The sequence below is a fragment of the Dysidea avara genome, chromosome 9, assembly GCF_963678975.1.
Source record: "Dysidea avara chromosome 9, odDysAvar1.4, whole genome shotgun sequence".
Taxonomy (NCBI): domain Eukaryota; kingdom Metazoa; phylum Porifera; class Demospongiae; order Dictyoceratida; family Dysideidae; genus Dysidea; species Dysidea avara.
Window position 1 is genome coordinate 6,301,403 of NC_089280.1, and position 18,628 is coordinate 6,320,030.

The 18,628-nt window shown below is 37.7% G+C and overlaps 3 protein-coding genes across 3 annotated transcripts in view; 2 read left to right on the forward strand and 1 right to left on the reverse strand.

The window, feature by feature from the left end:
- Positions 1-18,628, forward strand: part of LOC136266829 (CXXC-type zinc finger protein 1-like) — a 184,069-nt gene that overhangs the window by 78,705 nt on the left and 86,736 nt on the right. The gene's annotated exons all lie outside the window — the stretch shown is intronic.
- LOC136266825 (uncharacterized) lies at positions 181-7,741 on the reverse strand. Its single transcript, XM_066061849.1, has 16 exons — positions 7,166-7,741; positions 6,891-6,960; positions 6,347-6,382; positions 5,950-6,231; positions 5,599-5,871; positions 4,873-5,031; positions 4,699-4,821; positions 4,351-4,629; positions 3,833-4,102; positions 3,471-3,779; positions 3,144-3,413; positions 2,203-2,613; positions 1,876-2,145; positions 1,744-1,814; positions 1,223-1,662; positions 181-1,115 (listed from the first exon to the last, which is right to left on the reverse strand). Exons 2-16 carry the CDS (start codon positions 6,949-6,951, stop codon positions 317-319), a joined length of 4,053 nt encoding a protein of 1,350 aa, XP_065917921.1. The 5' UTR covers positions 6,952-6,960; positions 7,166-7,741; the 3' UTR covers positions 181-316.
- Positions 9,060-16,063, forward strand: LOC136266826 (protein O-mannosyl-transferase TMTC4-like). Its single transcript, XM_066061850.1, has 13 exons — positions 9,060-9,481; positions 9,534-9,843; positions 9,896-10,016; positions 10,066-10,254; positions 10,613-10,717; positions 10,783-10,861; positions 11,188-11,265; positions 11,489-11,620; positions 11,966-12,060; positions 12,108-12,184; positions 13,942-14,022; positions 14,076-14,177; positions 15,735-16,063. Exons 1-13 carry the CDS (start codon positions 9,080-9,082, stop codon positions 15,884-15,886), a joined length of 1,923 nt encoding a protein of 640 aa, XP_065917922.1. The 5' UTR covers positions 9,060-9,079; the 3' UTR covers positions 15,887-16,063.

The window sequence follows — 18,628 nt, forward strand, 5'->3', positions numbered from 1 at the left end:
ACACCAGGATTGTGTATGTGGAGAGTATTTGCCGTGTGCGTACATTATCACTGTCAGCCTTGATCCTATATTTTGTGGCCGATCACTTGTTAGTACAATGGCCCCAATTAAAGACTGCCTACCCAAGAACTGAATACATTGGTAGAATAGTATAATAAATGTATTGAATTAACAATGATGTAAATTGACTTTTCAAAATATATATTTACCGTATATACATATTTCAGACAGTGTAAAAACATAGCACACTTTAAAAACAGTGTTAAAAAATATAAGTGAATTATATTGCACAATAACTTTAATAACTTATAACTACTTAGTCACTGGAATTTGGGCGTACTGGGTTACAAACATAATCGTTACTGACACTGTTTCTATTTGAAGGTATCTCAGAATAGTCGTGTATTGTACTTGTATACTGTATGCCATTAGTGGCCAGTTCTTTTGCAGAGAGTATTTGTTCTCTGATACTCACTGGTTCAATATAGTCACTAGGAACTTGCTGCTCTTGTTGATTTTTCCTTGCAACATGTAAGTTGTGAGATGTTGTACTATCTGACCGGGATGTTTTACAGTCCAACCGGGATGTTTTACTATCTGATCTAGAGTTCTTGCTAACTGGTTCCAAGTAATCACTACAACCAGTAGAAGTTGACTCGGTCCTTTTTAGCATGTCTAATTGTGATGCCTTGCTGTACAGTCTTGGAGCCAATGCTATTGGCTCACTATAATCATTACTGTTATCACTTGGTCCAGGAGCGGATGAGGTGGAGGATATTGACAGTTCAAGTTCTGTATGTAGTTGGTTGCTGTTTGGTCTGGCTAGGTGAAGTGGTCCTGTGTGCCCAGGGGAACTGGGACGTCTGGAATATACTTGTACTCTTGCAGGTGATGAGAAGTGGCGATTAGCTATATTACTAGGATCATTGACTAAGTCATAATCATGATCGAAATCAACACTGGACTGATAAGCTGGACAAGACTGAATAGGACAAGGCGGAGCAACTGAGAATACTTCTGAATATGTGTTCTCTTCATCAGTCTGTGCCTTGCGTCTTGTAGATCTCAACTGTGTCATTGGAACTGCACTATTCACAGGCGAGTCACCTCCAGGCCTGTGGAAAAAAATTAATAAGCAATCGTTCCTAATTTTCCTAGACTTATACACCCAGATGCATGTATATAGATTGCACATACAGCCATGTCACAGAACAAAGCATACCTGATTTTATCAGTCTTTCCTCGACACTTAAACACCAATATGACAATCAGGATCACAGTGACAACTAGTACAATACACACCCCAACTATAATGCCAGCCAATAGTGGAGCTGATGTTTTACTTGATCCCGATGTACCATCACTGCTACCACACACTGGCTCAGTTAATGATGATATGACAAGAGGACAGCTTGGATCAAAATCTATTTCTAGTGTGTCTCCATCTATTAGCAAAGCACTAGAGTGTTCGATCCAGTTGTTCATGATGGTGACAACATTGTTTGCGCTAAGTTGTGATGTGGCCCCAATACCAGCCCGGTATACCATGTTATCAGTATCACAGGTGATAGCATCATTGAAAATGTCCTCAATAGACAGGGAACAACCACATGCATTAGAGATGTCACTGATCATTCTTGTTGTAACTGAATCCAGTTTTGCCTATGAACAAGTAGTAAATGTACTTACTGTATAACGTAAGAGTTTTTATGAGCATGAAATTTAGATCATAAATATACATACCTGCCATTCGGTGCAATCAATTTCAGAGAGCAGTCGTACTTGAAATAGCACAGAATTCTCTTTAGTAGATGCTAGAGTAAATTTGAAAAACAGTGAATAAATTCATTCACCAAAGGTGCTTTCTTTACTTACCAAACTGTTGTATTTCTACAGGCACAGATTCACTGCTCCAGGTAGACCCAGTCCCATTCAGCCGATACACAGCTGTTACAGTGATGGCATACTTTCCGGCTGGCACTGCCAACTGAACATTGCTAGTGTTAATGGTGGATATGTCCTGTCTGTTGTGGTGAATTTCATAGTGAAGTAGTTCCTTTATGAGTTCTTCATCTATCCTCCATTGAAGAGTGGCTTCTTTGAACCTTCTTTCTGTAACAACCACTTCTTTTACACTTGCAGACTCTTTTAGAAAAAAAAAATTATTTCATATTAGTTGACACAACACTGCAGTACACTTACCAGATGTCACTGTGGATACTTGTATGGGATCAGAATATATTCCCAAAATCCCATTATTAGCTACATGAGCTACTTGGAGTGCATAGATTTGATTTGGCTGTAGTCTGTATATGGTAAGTGACTTGTCCATCATAGTGAAATTCCTCATAACATCTTGTGAACATGAACGTAGACATGAGAACTGCACATGGAACAGAGAATCACTGTTTTGTACAGAGGACCACTGGACTTGTACTGATGTCAATCCTCGAGCTGTTTGTCTGACATCTACAGGAACTGGAATAGAAGTAGCCACAGGAGGTGAAGATGTCATTGGAACAACTGAAGATGATGTGGACACAACAGATGGTGTAACAGTCATGGAAGGAGTCGGGTTGACAGCTGGTATAGTACTAGTGGTTGCCAGAGGATCTGTGTACACATAGCATAGTTAAATACCTTAGTACAATAGTGTTGTCTGTATTATAATAGCTAGTAATATTTGGCCACTCAAACAGACTAAAACAGTGAAGACTAAGAAATTATTAAATGCAGTTGACTGGAAAATTCTCATAGTAAATAGAATCACAAGGCTGTTAGACAAGCATATCACACAACAACAAGATCAGGAGTATGTAGTAGCTAATAATGAAAGGCCAATATGGACATGTAGTTGGCAACACCAAAACCAATAATGCAGTTAGTATGATATAATGGTGCCTCTCAATATACGTAGATGTATCATATTTATGTATATGATCGGGTAAAAAAATAAGGGAATCTGTTTACAACAAATGCTGGTGTGAACACCATAAATTATAGCACGGATACGATGTCACTGACAATACTATGAAGCGCACTGATGCGTGTTGTAGAATATCCAATAATGAAATCAATATATTGGCCATTCCATAGATATGCTAGACAGTGTATTGTAAGTATAATTTTCAAGTAAAGTTTACCTGTAACAGATAAGGTAATACGTCGCATAACACTTCCAACAGAGTTAACAGCTCCACAAGATAACGTGGTCCCATCGTGTTCTAAAGTTACTAACAATAGCTGATAGCTGACAGAACTCCTAGCCTCTGTGGTGACCAAGGCTTTGTCATTCATGTACATTGTGATGCTGGGTATTGGGTTGGCATCAACACTACAAACTATCTGGATACTGTCACCAGGTGATAGGTTGGTAGATGGATGTACATCGAATGCAGTGATTTCAGGTTCATCTATTAATGGAACATGGATACTATTACCACAACTGTATGATGTAATTATTAACTTACAATGAACGATCACTGTAGTATTACTCTGAATGTTCCCAGGTTGTATACGACAGCTGTAATGTCCTGCATCACTCCTTATCATGTTAGAAACCATTAGGTTACTTATAGTGATATTGTTCACTGCATGAACAAAAGAGATTAGGTAGCGTCCTTCATCCATGCCATGTGTAACTAGGGTATTCCCTTTGTACCAGGTAATCTCCAGGGGATGACGTGCATCTTCATCATTTTGTGCAGCACATGTTATCCACAATGTAGTATTGACCTCTACAGTATACTCAGACCTTAGTGGCTGTGTCACAGGAATATCTACATACAATACATTTTAATATAAAGTCTATTGTATTTCATTTGTTACTCACTGTAGACAGTCAGTGTCACGTTTGCTGTCAGAGTCTGGTGTCCACTGCTTGCTGAACATGTATAGTCTCCTTCATCTTCTTCTTGTACATCAATGATGGTCAGTGTATTAGAATTACTTCCATACACTCTACTAGACAATGGCTGTCCATCACTACGGGACCATGAGAATGTCAAGTTGATGCTGCTATCGTTTGTTTCACAGGTAAAATTGACATTAGAATTCCTTCTAGCCAGTCTGGCTTTTGGAGCTGCATAAACACCCCAAGGCCCTGTCATGAAACAAAAGAACACAATTAAATTCAAATTACAGACAGTGCAACAACACTTGAAATTGATTCACTTCTAAGTCTTTCTAAATTACTATATTGGACAGTGTGTTACTCTTTTTGTGGCAACAGTTAAGTGTTTCTGAATAAGAAGCCAACCAATGGGCAGTAGTTGTGTATCAGTTACTGGCATACGTCACTACTATTTTGTTTTCAAAATTTGACACCATTCAACTGCAAAGTTTACTCACTTCCCACCACATTCAGCTGTAGGTAGTTTGAATAAGATGTGCCATTCCAATTATCATCGACAATGCACCGATAATTTCCACCATTGGCAGGAGATAAATCAGGTATAACCAAAGTGCCAATGTTTGTGCTTGCCATCATAATAGAAACATTTCCAACTTGTTGTTGCCACTTGTACTGAAGGCTTCCATAGCCTTGTCCTCTACATGTCAATGTAGCTACCTCTCCATAATAGTACGATGGCTGATCACTGGACATTTCAGTAATGACAGGTGGAGCAACTAAATTAATAGGAAGGAAATTCAGTAAAGCACAAATTCCTTACTACGTATGTAAACAAACGTACATACCAGTCACAGTTAATGTCGCATAGTTAGAGTAAGTGCTGCCACTGTTATTCCTGATTACGCACTGGTAATCTCCACTGTCTTGTGGTTGAATATTATATATGGTTAATATATTAGAATTAACACCTATAAATGCAGGAGTTATGTCAGGAACTTAAGGAAATTTTATCATCATACCTTCAGAGGTGGCAGGTAGTGTTCCCTGATGACGTTCCCACTGATAGTGGGTAGAAATTCCTCTGCCAGCACATGTAAAGGAAACATTCACCATCACATCAGAGTTTCCTAACTCAAAAGTCTTTGAAATAGGATGTGTAGTAATCCTGGGAGGATGAACTAGAAGGTGGTAAAGCCCATACATAAATCACACCATACACTTTGATCTAGTAAACATCACACATAGTTGTAACAACATCATAGTCTGCACATGACACACAAGCCAGGTTTCTATATTAGGTCACTGTATATCTATTACCTTGTTTTGTAAAACACACAAATAATTTTTAAAAACTCCTGTTAAGTGACTATTTCCTTATACAGAAGGTGGTTTATATGAATATGTGGTTGCACCATACTTAACACATAACACCTATTTAGAAAGCCTCACAAGGAAGTGTGGGTTTCAAGGCCTTGTACATATATAATTCCATACGCCATATAAACCATTCTGCTAAATATCTCTTGGATTGCCTTTTTATTGCCATATAAAAGTGTTGTACATACTTGGCATATGCAAGATAGTAGTAATTACCTTTTGTTCATGAAATAGTCAAAATGGACTGTTCACAACAAAACAACTAGGCTAAAAGTACTATTCAGGACAGTGTATATATATATGTACAAAATATATTTGTGCTTCAGTGCAATCAACAGTACATGACATAAATTGTTGATACAACCTACCTGTAACTGATAAGACAGCATCTGTTGATGTAGCTGTTGAACCACTAACGCTTGTCACAATACATCTATACATGGAAGATTTGGTTACATTGTGTAAAACCAACGTGGCTGAAGTTGCAGCATTGATGCGAGAAGGAATGCCTTCTGTTTCTGTGATCTCCCAAGCGTAGCTAATATCTTCTACAGCAAAACCATCAGCTGTACATGAGAAGCTGGCCGATGTTGTGACTTCAACTGTCTGGGTGTGTGGCTCCACTGTGGCTTGCAGAAACTCTATACATAAGACAAACCATGATCCTTTGGTGTTCATTAATAACTTGTTACTAATAAATTACATAAACAAATCTTTACCTGAAACATTCACGTAGGCAAAGTGTGATTTTGCTACACCGTTCTGATCAGTAGCCAGACATCTGTAATTTCCGGTGTCTGCTAGTCTAACTTGTGGTATGGTCAATATGTGACTATCCTGGCCAACTACTTTACTGGGGATGGTGGAATTTTCTTTCTCCCAACTGTATGTTACATTTTCCGCAAACGTTATGGCCAAACACCTCAATTCAACACTCTCATTGCCATATCTGACTAATACATCACTGGGTGTGGGGTGTAGTAACATCAGTGGTGGCTCAGCTATAGCAGACAGGAAATACTCATGTGAAATAGCATGTGATTTTGGAACCACAATTGGGTTTATAAACAACTGTTCAGAATTGAGAAAATTAACAACTAAAAATTTCAATTTTACCTTGTGCATAGCTTTCTTTGAAGGCACCAATGAAGCCTGCAATATACACACACAAATTCAGTAAAATCAAACACATCAAATTATGGCACAGCTGACACAGCTAACTAGATTTCACAATGACGTATGCTATCTCAGCACCTGACAACACAACTTGATCTAAACATATTATCTAAATATGGATGCTAAATTTTAATATAAGAAACCATCTATCCTTGTATATTTATCAAATAAGCATAAGATATTTCCTTTCTAGCTTCAGGTCATAGTGAAATCACATTTAATGAACCCATACAACAGGGCATTCCAGGATAGTTGCAAATAATCACTATTACTTAGTGATGACCCACCCAAGACTCAGTCCTAATCAACCATGACGTGGTTTTAGTGCCACTGTATCTTGCATGCATGGATGGCATCAAGAAAAATCAAGGAATTATTTCGTCTACTGAAGTACACAGGCAAACTCCATATGGGGAATACTAATATGTACACATATACACACTCCTTTGCTAGGAACAATAATTGGACATGCATTGTAACTCACTTAACAGCAAGATGGCTCTGAGAACTCGAGACACATAACAATGTCTTGTTGACATTTTCATATGTGAAAACTACAAAGAACAAACAACAATATAAACAGCTGTGTAAAATTATTTGACAAAGTTTTAAGATAGCGCTATGCATGTATACACACATGCAATTCTTCAAAATAAAGTCTGTGCATTGGTTTGTGCAAATTCTTCTTAGACATTGCTACCTGAGTTTTATATGTTTGCCTACAACACTATGCTCCTCTATAGCTACTAATATGCTTACTTGATATCTTGTGGTTGTATCTGCTTTGGTTATTCTGATCACGTACACGACTGTTGTATATCACTGCAATCAGTTATGAAAAAAGTTTAAAATGTGCAATATGATGCCTGGCTTGGTTTTCATATATGCAGGCTAAGCCATACAACTCCAGGAAGTCTTACAAATAAGGCAACGATTGGCTTCTCTAATCTTGGTTATTGTAGGAGATGGGAAGAAGATAACTGGTGCCAACCACATGATTACTTAACAGCTAAATAAATTAGATTTTTAGCTCATTTGTTTCGTTAACAGCACTTTGAACAATTAACAAATTACCCACTATCTCAAGGGTGCGCACAGTGAGAGAATATTCACTGCAAACAATGTAACAGAGCATAGCAACAGGAATATTCAAACCTCTCACTGAGCCAGTTAGCTATAAAGCTGGTTAGGTAGTGTGGCACAAAGGAGATCCACCTATAACATTGGTGCCAAAACACTTATTGCAATACATACCAGTTTTTCACCACTACAAAGGAGACGGTAATTTTCCTAGCAAAATAATACATTAGCAGCAAATACCAGACCTTGACATTCACATCTTCTGTTAACAAAGAACTGCATGAGAAGGTAATTCACTGTACTTAAAGAGAAACACAATCCATAACTAGCCACATGACTACACGTCTGTATCTAACCAGTTGTGTACAGTCATAATTAAATATTAAGATTCTGTATTATGATGTCATAGATTACTCACTGCTACACTTCTACACAGTTCTACACACATACTGTCCTGTGAACTATGAGTCATGTGTTGGATTATATTAGATCAGTCAGTTTTTTTTTTAATCTAAAGAATGATTTTATTACTTGCAGCTGCTAGTCTGCTACACTGAAGTCCTTTCTGGTACCCCATATAATGTGTAGACAGGTAATGTAATAACTAGATGTAGCTATATGTATGACTGCTGCAATCAGATCCCTGCAGACATTAAGCTGTAAATTTAATATTGAAATGCTGACTATAATTATGTGTATGAATAGACCCCATACTCACACAACTAGTTACCAGACATTCTAAAGTTTAGTATACCTTATTGTCATGGTGACATCATAGCTAGCTGTAGTTAGCTCACCCACAATTAGTTCAACAGTGGTCCATTATCCACTGCAGATATGAATTGAAATACATGTACTCTGTACGTAGAATTTGAGCATGTTTACGTGGGTACTTTTTCATCCAGGAATTATTAACTGACATATCCATCTCATTTGCAATATGATAATCTTTTCACCTCGTGTTAGGCTCATAGTGGGTAGCTACTGAGCCTAACATGGCATGAGGTTATATAGTAGCTAAGTAAGAAAAAAGCAGAAATAATGTAAGACTACAGAAATACTTAGTTAGTACACATACGTATACTGAGGTAGTGCAAGCAATGGACATAATTTAGCTAACTATGTGAAAATGGCCTCGGAATTACCTCATTACTAGACCTTTACAGCAAACTAATCAATTCTCTTGACTTGATTACCGACTACTGTCATTAAAAATCATGAGGGGATAAGTGGTTGAGGTATAGCTCAGTAGCCTGCAATATAAGAAGCCTGTGTAGAATTACTGCATTCTTCATGTTTCGGCTATATGTTTCTGACTCCCTGTATTCACAGGCTTTAAGCCTTCTCACAGGTCTCTAGTGGGATAGCATTCACAGTAATAAGGGAGTATAGCTACACTGAAAGTATCATGGCTATATGTAGGCTGCCTATGCCACAACCACCTTAGGTCATTAATTTAATCATAAATTCTAATGTATACTGGTGCCGTATTTGGCTGCCTGCATCAATCAATTTAGTCTATTAATTATTTTTCAGCTCCACCTTCTACATACACTGTAGTACTGCGCGTTAAATAGAACTAAAAGTACTAAAATGATTCACGCATTACTGACCTTGGCGGGATCTCTACTGGTGTACGTCAACTCGCTAAATGGAGGCTTCGCTTTCGACGATCATCGAGCCATACTGGAGAATCCTGATCTGCGGCCAGAGGAGAGATCGCTGTGGCAGCTGCTGAACAATGACTTCTGGGGCGGGTCAATGACCCGCGAAGTCAGCCACAAATCTTACCGCCCGTTAACAGTTCTCAGTTATCGCTACCTCAACTACGCCATCTCAGAGCTGCACCCATTCAGTTATCACCTTGTGAACGTGTTACTACACGGAGTAGCGTGCGTCTTGTTCTTGTTTCTGTGCAGAATCATTTTGGGGAGGGGCACGTGGTCTCTGTTCTCAGCCCTCCTGTTTGCAGTGCACGGTGTACACACAGAAGCGGTGAGTGTAGTGATAGCTAGTATTGTTATATAGCTTATTTCACTGTTGACAGGTGGCTAATGTAGTTGGCCGGGCTGAACTTCTTTGCTGCATCTTCTTCCTACTTGCCATTGTTTCATATCACTTTGCCATCAACAAAGGATCGTCCCATCTCACAAGATGGCCACTAGTGACATTGTCAATCCTCCTCAGTGCTCTAGCAATGTTCAGTAAAGAACAAGGCATCACTTCCATTGGAGTATGCTTAGTATTAGATGTGTTAGTGTGCTGGGATCTTGTCTGGAGCAAGCTGCATTTGTGGCTAAGAGGGAAGGATGGTATCACTGATGACGTTTCCTTTAGACACCACATACACAGAATAGGTGAGGACATTACAAAGTGATTGCAATGTTACAAAGTGTGCTGTACGTGCAGGTACGCTGCTGTTTGCAGGAGCTGCACTAACGTACTTTAGGTTGTCATTAAATTATGGCACTCAACCAATTTTTAAGCCAAGAGAAATGCGAGCTGCATTCCATGAAGACATATTAGTCAGGTAAGCAGCTAAACTTGTTGAGCAAGTTTAACTTCTATTATGAATATAGGATGTTTAGTTTCAGTAACATTTACACATTCAATGCATGGTTACTACTGAACCCTTACTACCTCTGCTGTGATTGGTCCCTTGGATCAATCCCTCTGGTCTATCAATGGAATGATATCAGAAACGTTGCATCACTGTCCTTGTATCTGACTTTTGTACTGTTGGCTGGATTGGTACTAAAGGCAAGAAAGTGAGCATAGTATAACTAACATACAAGGCCCCCTTGACTATGTCATGCCCAAATGTAGCTAAGGTGTACTGCATGACCACAGTAGTAAGACAACCTCATTATAGTGACCATGTCGAGTAGGTCCCAAACATTGCCAAGCTACTTTATGACCTCATTAATAAGGCTATTCCTATTAGTGAGGTTTCACTTTGTGTGTACGTAAATACATGTAAATGTACGTACACACGTATACATACAGTACAAGCAAAAGTACACATGTACTGTACTACATGCTTACGTGCACATACATGCAGTGTGTATACATTTACGTACGTCATACATCAAAAGTTATTGGACAATTTGTATGCATTTCTTAAAGCTCTGAGGAGCGTCTCCAAGTTGGGATCAGCTTCGGGATGCTAATTGTTCCATTTATCCCATCAGCTGGAATCATATTCAGAGTTGGATTTGTGGTAGCAGAGAGGTCAGATAATCTCATCACAAATGCAGTGTACACACATACGTATCTGTTGTGTTACCACATTACAGAGTGTTGTACCTACCAAGTCTCGGCTTTTGTCTGATAGTTGCTATTGGATTCCAGAGACTACATTCTATTTTACCTAAGGTATATGACTGCATTAACTAAGTGTGATATAACATATGTGTGTATATTAACTTAACCTTTATTTAGGAGGCTAAAACTTTATATATAAGAAGACCCTTAACAATACTTACAACATATACGTATACGTACATGACACACAGCACAAACTACAAAACAGCAAGCTATGAAAACAACCACAAAAAGAATTTGCAAAATGATTAGTACAACAGAACAAAAAAACTTTATGTGAATTTAATTGCATACAGAGTTTCTGCAAAAAGACTATATTTACAAGGAATACCAATATGCATTACTAATGGAGGACATATTTTTCGATGGTTTTGTAGATATTGCAGAAGGTGTTGTATGCTTGTATGATGTTTATACTGTTGATAATGGCAGCCAGAACTATGAGAAGAAATCAGGTGAGCTGTACAGTATAGAGCTAAACGCAACTTGACAATAGGCTCTGAGTCAGTTTTGAAATAATTTTCATTGTTTTGTGTTATGTAAAGTCGGTCAGTATTACAACCTTGTATCAAGCCAAAACCTATGTATGGTTTTGCTGAATTACTTATCATCTGTATGCTAATACAGCAACCAGATTGTCATACTGAGCTTAATATGTATATACGTATAAATTTGTAGGACTGGTACTCAGATATTACATTGTACAAGTCTGGTATACTGCTGAACCCAAGAAATGTGAAGATGCACAACAACTATGGATTGGAACTCAAATCTTCTGGTAGAGTGAGGGAAGCTGAACAACATTATATGGTAAGAATATTACACAAGGATACCTGGTTTAGAATTTGGGACCTTACCTGGTATTGATGTACATTCTTTATTTTGCGACTGTGTAGAATTTGTATACATGTCGTGGAGATGATATGTGATTCACATACGTACAAACTTCACAGCGTATGACAAATAATGATGGTTTCAAAAATATTACTGATAACAAATGCATAATTCCTGTTCTGTCTCCCGATTTCTTGATCAATAATCCATTCAATAACATTTAATCTAATAGAACATACATTTTAAGGATCACATGCAGAAGTTATGTGCTTACAATAGTTTTATCTTTTATCCTGTATTCATTCTCATTACCATTTACAGAAAGCAATAGAACTTGAAGAGAACTACCATGACGTCTATTTCAACTATGGCAACCTTTTATCAGATGAAGGAAAAATACATGAGGCAGCCGTCAAGTTAGTTTAATCAGCTACTGTTGATCACATTTCACTGATCTTAACAGGTTTGAGAAGGCCATGGAGTCCCCACAATTGTATGCCAAGACACTCAACAATCTGGCCACCATGTACTATAGAATGGGTGAGCTTGTAAAGTAAAACTGACTGTCATAACCACACAATAGAGTACAAACCTTTTGGTATGTCAAGTGTTGTTTGAATAACCAAACAACTCTTATCTCTTGCTGAGGTTGTAATTGAAATTACACTATACCAAGGGTATGCAATGCAGTTTCAAAATGTTCTCTAATACAACAATCACTGTGTTCATTAGGCTAACAAAGTTTGGACACTACTGTTCGGATAAGTGAGCCTCCATTGTAGGTGCTGCATTAGTATGCTGTTATACAGTAGTCGTTAGCATGTTAGAAAGACATAGCAGTCATTTCACACATTCCAAGTACAACTAGGGCAGAAACAACTACTGCAAATACACGGATACTCGTTAAGGACTTTAGTACTTGGATAGTAAAATTGTTACTCGAGTACTCATTAAGATCACATGATCTAATATTTATCAGTTCACATGATGCATTTGTTATCAAGCAGTGACACTGTGAAGTTTAATTTTTTTCAGTTTAAAGCACTTTGCTTGTCAGGAACATTCACTAGTTAGTTTAGTGCAGTGCATTTAGCATCACTGTTACTTGAAATGTATATGGTGTATGTTACAAAACATGTCACATAGGTACAATTAAAAGTAGCCATTATTCAATCGTTATTGCTAGAGAGTACTTGAATACTAAAAATCCATGATTGTTTCAGCCCTACTTCCAAGGCTGAATTTTTAAATTTGTTGCACCACTGAAGTAGTTGTTTGGAATTGACTCCAGTTTATATACACCTGTGACAAAACTACTGTAGATTGGGAAATATTTAACATTAAAAAAAGTTTCGCATGCACGCATAATTTAAGCACACAAAAATTTTGCAATAATGAAGATTTTATAACTACGTAAAAGAGTGCAAGCAATTTATGGCTCCATTGAAATACTTAGAAATGGTTTGCCCTATCCCATACGTAGGATCTTTGGAAGCTTCTGTGGAACTTTGGTAACTTCTAGGATTTTTGGCAGCTTCTGTGGAGGTTCCACAGCTCTCTTTTGCACACCAGATGTTCCCCGAGAGCCTTGTTCCATAATCTTTGGTAGATATGACAGTCTGATACAATAGTCTTGCTCGTGAACGGCCATGTCAAATTCATAAACTAATTATTTTGGAGAATATAAAGTTATAGCATAGTTTAATTTCATGCAAGGCTTTATTACTGAAATTAGAACTCTTTATTATGCAAAAAAAATTATTTTTATCAACATAACTTTCCCGATCTGTGGTATTAAATAGTAGTTTACCAGTTCTACTATAATATCATCCCTTTAGTGTATGTACAGTGGTAAGTTGATAATCCGAACATCAATTAACTGAACAGTCAATTATCCAAATGCCAAAATGACTGTTCTATTAGAGTATTTTGTCAAACAGGTATATGTAGAATGGCTGCTTGAATTTACATACTTTTCAGTTACAATAATACCACTCAAATGTAATGTCGTCTTGTGTGAGTGTGAGCGATCAAAAATGAGATAATTAAAGGGTGTGGCACCTGTGTTGCTCATGAATATTCATCCCAAACAAAACAGGTTGAATACTCGCAAGTGAAATGGGTGCCACACCCTTTAATTTACAATTTTTTAATTGCTCGCACTCTTGCTAGACAACATTGCATTTGAGCGATACCATACACAAGCACCCATCCTCCATATTAGTTAAGATATAATTTGACTCACCAGGTTTGCTATTGTACATGGGTTAATATCATTAATTTCTTACTTGTTGCAGGACAATTTCACAAAGCAGAAGACTTGTTTAAGGAATCAATGGTACTTATACCAGACCAGGCATCAACCTACAATAATCTTGGTAAAGAGATACTGTAGCTTCTGCAGTAACCTATTTATACTCGTATTGTATAGCCAGCCTCTATGGACAGCTGCAGAGATTTGACGAGGCTCAGGAAATGTTTCACAAGGCAATTGCAATGAGCCCAACCTACACTGAAGCTTATTTCAATCTGGGTAAGAATTGTGGAATTATTTTCTGCCTATAAATAATAATGTATGGCTGCTGTGAGTTAGTGGTATGCATTGTTATTATTGACTGACTACTCTATTAGAGTATTTTCTACCAGGAAATAAAATTTAGGGATCACTTGTTTACATTAGTGTAAGGGAGGGACCTTAAGTTGAACACCTTTTTTTGTCACCATTCATAACATAGCTGTATGTCTAAGTGACATTAGTGCCTCCGTTACTACAAAGTGGTATTGTAATCTGAGGGCAAAAATTTCTGATTTGCTACAAAGCATTCTATGACTGATCACTGAATACTCGCCTGGATAGTGCAACTACTTGAACAAGCACTAGAAATTGTTCAATGTATTTTAGGTGCATGACTTAATGCGTCACTGCTCAAGTTTTAATTAATATTAGCAGGTACCTATTATTATAATAGTCCATAAATCCTCGTACTGATAATAACATTTTTTTGTGACATAATGGAACACCTTAAATCACAAATCACAGTTATATCCACGCCTTATTCAAGTCCTATGTTATGAGATAGCATGTTTTGTGCAACCTACTATCACATCAAACAGGATCCAAAGACATCTGTAAATTCGCGTACATTAATGGCGATTATAGAACTTTGCATGGGCGAGATCAAAGGAAAATTGTACTTTAAATTTCATAAGGTTCACTTTAGGGCAAACAGTGCTTTATTGCCCACAGAGCTTGCCACAAAGAGTGCTTTACTGCACCACAAAGAGTGTATGTTTTATTGTAATAAAGCACTCTTTGCTATACAATAAAACACTCTTTGTGGGAAATAAAGCACTCTGTGGGCAATAAAGCACAGTTGCCTACGTGCTTTAGTGCAGGCTGATAGCCCACGGCACTCACACCAGTACGACTAATCACCCAAGCCGGTAAAGGCTAATAGCCCTCGCCACGCTGAGCAGTCAATCACCCCCAGCCAATACGAATTCTACCATTGGATTGCTTTTATAGACATACCTAAATACTTTGATGAAGGTAGCGTTGCTGTTACAATTGTTAATGTAAACGGACAAGTCCTGGAGATATCATGGAAATACTTCACCATGTGTCACAACAGAATCAATTGTGGGTTGTGACCAAAACCTGTTAAAATACACGATGAACGTCTACTATGCCAAACTATGGTGAACTATGTGTGTGTTACTTTGTTAAACCAGTTTGTATGCATCCAGGTTGCTAATAATGCATGCAACATGTGTTAATTATGAGTCCTAGTGTATGGGTGAAGCTACACAAGTTCCATAAATCATTTAAAGCATTGCCGTGAGTGCTCTATGAAAAATAAGGCATAAGGCGCACAGCCGAGATGCTAATAAAGCATGAAGCAAATATACATAACATAGTTGGCTACTGTAGGACATAATGTGGTGCACCACTTTACACTATCCCTTACACTATACACAAATTGCTTTTCTGAAAGTGAAGTATTTAAAGACCTACCACCTACAGTAGCCCCTATACAAAAAAAATTATTGTTTGCCTTATTATACATACAATGGACATGTTGTACTGTAGGTACATTGCTGTATCAAATGGGAAAAGTGGAAGAAGCAGAAAAGTATCTAAGACATGCTCTTCAACTCAATCCTCATCATTCTGGAGCAATAAACAACTTAAAGGTAGTGGAGTATCATAAGAAAAAGACAAAGAAGAGAAAAAGAACATAAAAGTTCGTGCAGTCTCAATTTAAGATTTTTTATGACAGCTCAATTTTACGTTTTCACCGCATACACAATAATACGGCTGTGTCAGTAGCAGTTGTGATATTGTGCACTAATGTTCACCTCTACTGTATGTATGTATCTGCATGTGTGTACTATACGTATTATATGCTAGTGATTTTAGTAGTGTATTAAATACGACCTCAAATTTCAAAGCATATTATATATTCATGCCTACGCAAACATTTTCACTATGACAAAGTTACAGTTCAGTAAGTTGACTGTGTCTCCTTGTGCCTTGCTCTTATTAGTCACTATCCCACTAGGGACCTGCAAAGACGTTTACTGAAAGCCTGGGAGTTGGAAATGTGTTACTAAAACTCTGTTGAATGCTGAAACAGTCCCACTTGGTGACTTTTTGTACTAAGCCTTGTAATTCAATGTTGAGCATTGATTATAAAACTGTAAAGTGTACAAAGGCTAACATCAGTATGACCAGCACACCAGAATTTAACATTACACATGGAAGTGATTGTTAAGTATGTAGGTACATTGTACATAGCTGGCCCACACAAAAAGTTATGCTATGAATCAATAAGTTTACAACATGAAATTTTGACCTGGAAAATCTTTTAATCTGGCAATATTTTTGTTTGCTGTACTTTTGTTTATCATAACATGTCTGACAAACAAGGTCTTCCTTGAATTCTTGTGAACACTGCAATGCTATATAAGGAAGTAGGTGAACCATTGGTTTTTATGTTGTGACCTCAAAGACTTGTTTTTGCTGATTTCCAAGAGATTGTTAATTCTAAGAACTCCGAAATAACAGCTATAAATTGAGGTATTGTCAATAGCCAAACAGTGTTAGCAGTTTGCTTATTGTGAAGATCAGTGATACTGAGAACAGTGATAAACTGGCTTTGGTTCCTGTGCAAGGAAATGAAGTGACTCTACCTAATAATGAATTAGCTTTACCAAACAATGAAGTAGCTACTGCTGATTTTCTGCCTGTACTTGAGGTACAAGAGAATGAAGGAACTTTTGAACAGGTTTCTGATGATGGCCAGAGCAAGCAAACTGTGCGTCAACAGCAGCAAATGGTGCTAAGGGGTAAGAATACTAATGGTCAGTCAGTTCATATAATGGAGGGTTTGGGTCATAAGGAAGTTAGGCAAGAGAATGCAGAAGGGAAAAGAGTAGAGCTTACACAAGAGAAAACGTTGAAAGGTGTAGAAATCACACCAACATCACAAACTCAACATGAACTTACAGAGAAGAGAACAGCTGCAACGGTAAATATGAAAGATGGCACGCAAGCTGCAGAGTTGGAGGCAAAAAGACAAGAAACACACCTGCATAAAACAGAGAAAGAAGTGCTTGTTAAAGCTGCTACACAGTCTGACAAACTTGCAGTCAAAAGAGACAACCAAGGCCTCCATCAAGGCGTTCGTGAACAAGAAGAATTGGAGCTACATGCTCAAGTTTCATTTGATGGATCAAAGCAACTGAGTGGTAAATTTCGAAATGTTCAATTGTTAAGCACAGAAACAGCAGCAGGCACCAGAATACAATTTCAACAAACAAAAGCCTTTTTAGGCATGGATGAGGATGGTGAACTTGCTATTGAAAATCCAGAATCAGTTATGGTAGAGTTCACATTGGATAACTATCTACGAGATCCAAAACAATTTGTTCAAAACGAGGATGTCAAAAATAGTTTCAGAGGATTGTTAGACATCTTAGCTCGACAAAAAAAGCTTCCTTGGGGACTTGGAGCAAGAATACTATACAAATTTGGTTTGGTTGTCTTTTTTCTCATCAACTTCCTGTATCCGATAATAGTATTTGCCATAAAACAAGAGCATGCAGCGTACAACATAGTTTGTGGGATTATTTCCTTTATTGGTCTGGTGTTTGAATTGTATGAAACACTCCCTGACTTATATCGCTACATAAAAAAGTTGAAGCAGAAATGGCGTAAGCGAAAAGAAGACAGACTTGTCATAGCCAAGCCTGATGGTACAGCAGATGAAGCTCCTCAGACTGAAGAAGAACCCACAAATGAACCAGCAGCTGATAACTCAGAAGATGATGTAGATACACTTGATTATTCAAAGAAAGTAAAACGGGTACTTAAAGAGTTTGTGTTTGACTCTTTTGGTGAACTTTTAATATACCCATCAATCATTTGCAGTTTGTATGGATTTGTCAATGAGAGAGGCTGGGAGTTTAACAATGCAATTGCCATATTTGATTTTTTGCTCCTTTTGTATGGTCTAGTAATGGATGTATTCTATGCAAAAGTGATTCATGTGTGGCTTTTGCTAAAGGTCATTCGAACTTCATATAATGTACACGATAAATATGAGAGAGTTGGTTCACTTGGATGGAAAAAGATTATTGAGCGCATTGTCACACCATTTTCTATGACAATACCATATGTGACCAGGCCTGCGATAATAGGGCATGTGGGCACATGATTTTTACCTACTTTTTCATACTTTCATCATTCATAACGTTTTGTACCATTATGCTATGGTTTTGCAATTTTCAGCTCTTAGTAAGCATTTCATTGGCATCATGATGCAAGTTACAGAATGCAGAAATACTATTCCAGTACTGAGATATGACCTGTAGAATGACGGGGTGTAGTTTGTGCCCACATGCCCTGTTTTCGCAGGCCCGGTCACATATGTTGTTACAGTGGCCATTATGCACTGGCTTATGTTAGCTATCATAGGGGTT